Here is a 7,475-nt window from a genome sequence, read left to right on the forward strand (position 1 = left end):
TTGGCTTCGCTCACATTCTTTACCAGATTAGATATTGAGATTGGGGTGCTCTTTCGCTTGTAAAGGATCTGTGTCTTATAACATCTATAAGGGATTTGTGTTTTAGATTATTATTGTATTAGGGATTATTATTTGCATCAATAAAAAAATATTTTGTTTTGGAAAGACTACTGCCTGTGTCAATCTATCATTTATTGGAAGGCTGTATCCATGTCCTCCAAGTTTTGCCTTAGCTATCCTGGAGACCCATACCTTAGGAAGGACAGATTAAGGGGGCAAGAGGTGGATTATTCTAGGGGCACCATAAAACCTGTCTTTCAGGGTAATAAGAATGAGTAACAACTTGGCAACTAGGTTGCCTTTATTTGCAAGGGCTGTCTCTGACAGGTTTGGAATAAGTGAACCTTCTTCTCCTGCTTCTGCATCTGCAGTTTGTAGAGTTTGCTCATTTGGTTGTTCAGTCTCTGGAATGAACTGAACATGTCGACGGTTTCTGTTGAACTCCCCACTGTCTGTCTCAGTAGTGTATGATTTAGACAATGCATTCTTTTTCTTTAACAACAGCTGGTGTTCTCCATCCTTTTCCTCCCTCCTGTTAGACACAAACATGGTCACCAGGCTCCAGATGAGGCAATTCTCTGAGTGATGTCGGTTATAAAAGTGTTCATAAGCTCTTTTTGCCTTGATCTGATATGGCTACTCCTCTCAGTTGTGGCCTTTTGAGGGATAGATGCTTTTCCAGGATTGGAACAGTAGTCTGGAGTTGCCGTCTGTGATGGTTCTTGGGGTATCCAGGACTGTGAATCATCTTGTTACCTCCTCTCTCCAGACTGAGGGAGTCTTGCTTGTGGTAACTGGGTGTTAGCTTCCTGACACCACCAGCTTATCAGCCACTCAAGCACTCTCCTGCAGGCTACGCCAGTCCTGTCTTTACCTTGCTGTGGGCCTTGTGGCACAATGGTAGCTTGTCTGATTCCTGATCAGAAGGTTCTGTGTTTGAGTCACATGGGGGTCAGACTGTTGGATGATACACATGGTCTGGTTGCAGTCAGTGAGGAGCAGGACGTTGGTGGTTCAGTGGAAGAATTTTCACCTGCCCTGTAGGAAGTCTAGGTTTGATTCCCAGCCTATGCAGTGGCTCTCTTCCCAGGGCCTCTGCTGTGGGTGTGGTTGGCTCACAAGCTACTCCCTGGCCTCAGAGTCTGAGGTGCTTGAGAGAGCCTCTTGGCAGGGGTGCTGCTGCTCTTTGCCCCTTTCTTCCTTTCGGAGGAGCAGTGATGAGGGCCAGAAGCAGCTTGGTGAGAAGCGTGCTCTTTCAGGTGGGGTATTAAGCCCCTTCCCACTCTTAAGCCAGGGCCACAGGATGTACAAGCATAGCCTGGGAAAACTCCAGCCACCAGGTCAACCTGTGTATGCTCAGGAGCCTGCTTCGCCAAGAGGAAAGAGCCTGAAGGACTGCTCCTCAGGCCATCCCAGCAGCTTGCTTGCTCTCCAGCATTGCCAAAAGGGCTCCTTCGAGCTCCTGGCTTGATGGTGAGATCAGGGCAGGCGGGGATCGTGAGCCCTCACTTGCACAACAGGAAGGAAAGGCACTCTGTACTTTCAAACACCCCCCCAGCCTGACCAGAGATTTGACCTTCCAGCAGCAGGCCATGTGGTGCAAAAGTAGCGCATCTGAGTCCAGATCAGAAGGTTGTGTGGTCGAATCACATCGGTGTCAGACTGTTGGTCATTAAGCCTTCATCCTCATTGATGGTAGCTTTCCTTCTGAGGGCTTGCAGCTGTTTCCTTTAGTGACCCTTGAAGAGTGCTATGAGCTTGCTTTTGCTTGAAAGAGGTCAAAGGGGATCTCAGAAGCTGGGCTACCACATCAGTGGGGCAGGGGAGTGGGTGCACAAGCCAGGTAGGAGTTGAATTTGCAATTACAAAAGGTTTACGGTTGGTTTTCAGTTTAAAGGAACTCAACCCACACAGATAGCTGTAGAATTTCTCACATACCCATACACTTGCCAAGCTCTTCTTGTCTATCTGCACATATCATTTTTCTGCTTCTGTAAGTGTATGAGAATAAAACGCAGCTGGCTTCTACTCAGATCCATGTAACGACAACAATATACCACTGAGGCCATAGCTACTGGCACCAGCACAGTATGCACTCCGTTTAGCACTCTCTTTGGCTAAAGGAATTTGCCAGAAACCACTGGATGCATTTAGCTTAGAGAATACTGCCATTTTAGGAAGGAAATCTTCCAGTGTTGAGAGGTGTGACACAGAGACCCCTTGGCAAAGGCTTGCGTGTTCTTTGCAAACATCTTTCACCTCAAACCTGACAAACTCTCTGTGACATTGCACACCATAAGGCTTTATGGAAATATGCTTATGAATGTATATATGATATAACTGGAATATGTTTTATGCTACATATGCCATGTAGCATATCTATGTAAAGGGTATGATCTACTGAATCTATTCATCCTATTTGTATGCATGTGTCATTATTGTATTCAAAGTTATGAATATTGGCTGTATACTTGTTTGATTTTAAATAGCCTTAGTAAGGCATTTGGTCAGCTTCTTTAGAAAGGAATTTGCAAGTTAAGTGCCCAATCAATAAGCACTTAACAGACAATGGATCCTGGAAGGCTCCAATCCACATAAGAAGTCTACATGAGGACATTCAAAGTAGCATGTGAACCATAGCTGCTACCTGTAAGTTCTGAATCATGCATGGGCATATGACTTTCCCATGTGACTCCAAACCTCAATCTTGTAGCTGGAATTCTACACATGGGGAGGAAGGGGTATCCACCCACAAGAGAAAGTCTATTTAAACCCCTGGGAGACCACTCCATTTTGTCTTCAGCTGGCTCAAGAGATAGCCTCTCCACCCTCAAAGGATACCTGAAAGAAACTGGAACAAAGGACAGTAACTACAGAGGGTGTGAGTGAGGTTTTATCTGTATTCAGTTTTCTTACTGTATTAGGCATAGACTTGTGTGTTTTATTTTATTTTGCTTGGTAATTCACTTTGTTCTGTCTGTTACTACTTGGAACCACTTAAATCTTACTTTCTGTATTTAATAAAATCACTTTTTACTTATTAATTAACCCAGAGTATGTATTCATACCTTGGGGGTGGGGGGGCAAACAGCTGTGCATATCTCTCTCTATCAGTGTTATAGAGGGTGAACAACTTATGAGTTTACCCTGTATAAGCTTTATACAGGGTAAAACGGATTTATTTGGGGTTTGGACCCCATTGGGAGTTGGGCATCTGAGTGTTAAAGACAGGAACACTTCTTAAGCTGCTTTCAGTTAAGCTTGCAGTTTGTGGGACGTGGTTCAGACTTGGGTCTGTGTTTGTGGCCGGCAAGCATGTCTGGCACATCCAGGCAGGGCTCTGGAGTTCCAAGCTGGTAGGGAAAGCTGGGGCAGAAGTAGTCTTGGCACATCAGTTGGCAGCCCCAAGGGGGTTTCTGTGATCCAATCTGTCACACTCTCTACACCTAACACAAGTCTTACAGGATATTTATCCATAAAGAGTAACATGTAAGGTATCTACAGATAGCTCATAACTTTTCAAGCCTCATAATCACTGTAAGATGTATGTACGGACAATATTTAAGGAATAATGTATTAATATTGAAAGTATGCTTTGTGGATTTGGAGACAGCTCTGCGTGGGAGCAAAAACATTTGTCACAGAGAAAGCGTAAGGAAGGCTATATGCTGCAATGAACCTAGTGGGGAAAGCAAGGGTAAATTCTTTCTGCAGGAGGGCAGGATATACAGGGAAGTCCAACTGGATAAGAACAGGTGCTCTGGGAAACCTCACAGACAGTTTATAGTGCCCAAAAGGTCATTCAACAGAGTGGGTTGTCGAAATGAAATCCTATCATAGTGTCAAATTTTATGTCCCTGATATTTAGTGAAGAGGCACGGGGTAAAAGAATCCAAGTCTGCGCTTTACCACCCAGAGACAAAAGGTCTACTGGAAAGGGTCAACGGGACTCTTAAATCCATACGAAGAATGTATGTGGACAGAAAAAGCTGGAGATTCAGATGTGTTATTGCCCTATTATTTGCTTACAGAGAAGTGTAGTAGAAAGAGGGCGCCTGAGACATGAGGCCTGGTATAAAGGCTTGATGTAAGCCCTAAGACCCAAACTAAAGTCAGGCTCTGCTCTGATACAAAACATACCTACTTGCAAATTCACAGAACTTGGCAAGAACAGGGCTAGTATTGCAAAAATGCAAACACTCCTAAGAAGTGCCAGGCACAGGACACTCACGTAAACACATTCCAGAAGGATAGTACCAGAACACCCCGATACAAAGTTATGGTGTAAATGTACTCCCCAAAGATGATGCAGGGATACACTGGCCCCTCTTAAAGATAAGGTCAGGATGCCAGGGTGATGGATAGAAATGTTTTGCTCAAACCAACATGTACAAGGTAAAGGATGGTAACTAACCATGTCAGAGGCACAATACGTAACTTGTTTGTATCAGTGTATAAAAGAGGCATCGCAGAGAGTGTGTCTTTGTCCGGCCGAGGGGGAATGGAAAGTTCTGCCATTCACTGAGCCAAGTCCATTGCAACGAGCATATATGTGTTAATGTATCTTTAACCACTGAGCTAGGGCATTAGGACCGTGCTCCATTGACAAAAAACCTGGCCGAGTGCCTCTGCTATGGAACCAAGTCTGTGGTCTTCTTGGGCAGTTCGATCGGAGCCTGCCATACAGGCCAGCTGGCCAGAGCCAGTGCAGCCAGAGCCAGAGAACACACACACGTATCCAACAACTGATGACAGGAAGTACCTGAAAAATCCATGGGGTTCACCCCCGTTTGACCTCTTTTATGGAAGAAAGGTCAGTGACACCCTAAATCTTATTAGGAACTCCTGGAAGGAGGGTTCTGAACCAAAAGGGAAGCCCCTAACTGAATATGTAACCACGTTTAGAGAACATTAAAAATCCACAATGGATTTGGTGCAGCAAAGTCTTTTAAAGAGTCAGGCTGCATAGGAAGAATGGTAAACAGGAATACCAGTGAAAGGACATTTGATGGGAGAGGGTAAGTTTGCCTTGGTATCTTAAAGGTGGAATTTATTGTCAACTGGCCTATACCCCAAACTAAAAAGCAAGTGCAATCGTTTGTAGGGTTGGTGGATTATTACTGCAGATTTGTAAAGGGTTTCAGAGATATTGTATCCGCTAGCACCGACTTCTGTAAAAAGAATAAACCAGACAAAGTGGTTTGGTCTGAGGCTGGTCAAAAGGGCTTTGATAGAGTAAAAAGATCCTTTCGGAACAGCCAGTTCTGGCAAGCCCTGATTTTAGTAAGGGGTTTGAGCTGTGTGCAGATGCATCCACCATTACCAGACTTGCAGTTTTAATGCAAGCAGGGGAGAGCAAGAAGAAACTCCCCCATTGCATTCTGAAGTAAAAGAATGAACTCTACTGAACAAAACTACTCTGTCATAGAGTGGGAACGCTTTGCAATTGCATGGGCAGACAAACAGATAAAACACTATCTGTTCAACAGAAAATATAGGGTGTTAAGAGAGCACTCTCCATTGGTGTGGCTGCACAGGACCAAAGGTACCATCTCTAGGCTTTTGTGCTGAAGCACTGCAGCAATATGAAATGGAGATTATACACATCAAAGAGAAGAAAACATGGTAGCAGAAGCCCTGTCCAGAAAAGAGAGCCCCAAATTATGCCTGTAGAATAATCATTAATAATCCATTAGGTTTTGGGGTTTTTTTGTTTTGTTTTAATGACATAGACAAAAAATAATAGTACTAAAAAAAACCTGTTTGTAGACATGACAACAGTAACCTTTGCGGGATAGGGAATATACATTCTTTTAATGCAGCAAAAGCTTGTCTGGGAAATGAAACAACCAGGGATCATGTTGGTATTCAGCCAGTTAGCTTGGACAGAGAAAAACCTCAAGGCAAACAGTTTCATTAAATATTAATTTATGAAGTGCTTCAGCATCGAGACACGCTTACATATAAAGATATGTAACGTTATTCAGCCTCTAAGACAGTGGTTTCAGGTGCAATTTAAGAACAATCCAAAGGCTCTCAATAGATTGAATCAACAGAATTCAATAAGGTCTTGCATCATTTAACAAAGCCATGTATAGCAAGGGAAGTGCTTGCAAACATATCTTTTAAACTTAGCAGATTTAAGGGAACGGTTCGTGTATATTTAAAGAATAGCCCTTGTTTAACTCATTTAAACTAACATTTAAATATTTTCAGAGCGGCTCAGCTCTTGGCAGACAGAGCCAGAAGTTGTTGGCATTCACTAATAATACTCCTCTCATACAGATAAGGTATATAGCCACATGCTTAGAAACTTTGGTTGTCTGTAACCCTCACATAGCATGAGGTAGAACTCCTTGTGCTCCAGCTGATATAAAGAAGATTCTGCATTAGCTCTCAGGACCGGAGCGGGGAGCCTCTGTTCAGGAAAGCTACAAGAGAGCAAAGCCATTACCCTCAGCCGCCACTCTAAGAGCTGAGTATCAGAGGGGTAGCCGTGTTCGTCTGAATCTGTAAAAAGCAACAGAGGGTCCTGTGGCACCTTTAAGACTAACAGAAATATTGGGAGCATAAGCTTTCATGGGTAAGAACCTCACTTCTTGCATCTGAAGAAGTGAGGTTCTTACCCACGAAAGCTTATGCTCCCAATACTTCTGTTAGTCTTAAAGGTGCCACAGGACCCTCTTTTGCTTTCTAAGAGCTGAGAGTTCCCATCCAGTAGAGGGCAGTAGCACACAAGTCAGCATCCTGTAAAACAAGGGTTCGGCAACCTTTCAGAAGAGCTGTGCCAAGTCTTCATTTATTCACTGTAATTTAAGGTTTCGCGTGCCAGTAATACATTTTAACATTTTTAGAAGGTCTCTCGCTATAAGTCTGTGTTATATAACTAAACAATTGTTGTATGTAAAGTAAATAAGGTTTGTAAAATGTTTAAGAAACTTCATTTAAAATTAAATTAAAATGCAGATCTTATCAGTTTAGTGTGATCCTTGTCCTTGCTTTTCCTTGATGAGTTTTCCAATGTCTGGCACGTATTTGGATACTTTAAGCTGCACACAGGCTTCATATGTGAAAATACCTGTTCACACAGGTATGTGGATCCAAATGTTGAAAGCTTTGCAAAAGCCATTTTCTTCAAACAGTTAAATTTCACTGGCAGGGACGTCCAGCAGGTCAGAATAGAGGCCCCAGGATCTCTCTCGGTAGCGTCAAGTGCACGCCACAGATCTCCAAACTTTGATGTCCACAATTCTGAGCTTTTTAACTGAAGTAGCTGCATTTCGAAATCTTCAACACCCATCCACTGAAATACAGACAAATCCAAGTCGCTTTTGTTGAACTTTTCAGGTTTAATTAGAAAAGAGAGCATTGGGCCAAATCGCTGGAAATCTTGAAATCTGTCAGAAAATTCTGAT

General features: G+C 43.2%; 1 protein-coding gene across 1 annotated transcript in view; it reads right to left on the reverse strand.

The window, feature by feature from the left end:
* Nucleotides 1-267: 267 nt before the first annotated feature.
* NUS1 (NUS1 dehydrodolichyl diphosphate synthase subunit) overlaps nucleotides 268-7,475 on the reverse strand; it is a 60,133-nt gene continuing 52,925 nt past the window's right edge. The window contains exon 4 of the mRNA XM_029911076.1: nucleotides 268-638. Coding sequence (XP_029766936.1) covers nucleotides 268-638 — 371 coding nt within the window. The remainder of the gene's footprint in view (nucleotides 639-7,475) is intronic.

This window comes from Terrapene carolina, unplaced genomic scaffold, assembly GCF_002925995.2.
Source record: "Terrapene carolina triunguis isolate 2854851 unplaced genomic scaffold, T_m_triunguis-2.0 Scaffold85, whole genome shotgun sequence".
In the NCBI taxonomy this organism is placed as follows: Eukaryota; Metazoa; Chordata; order Testudines; family Emydidae; genus Terrapene; species Terrapene triunguis.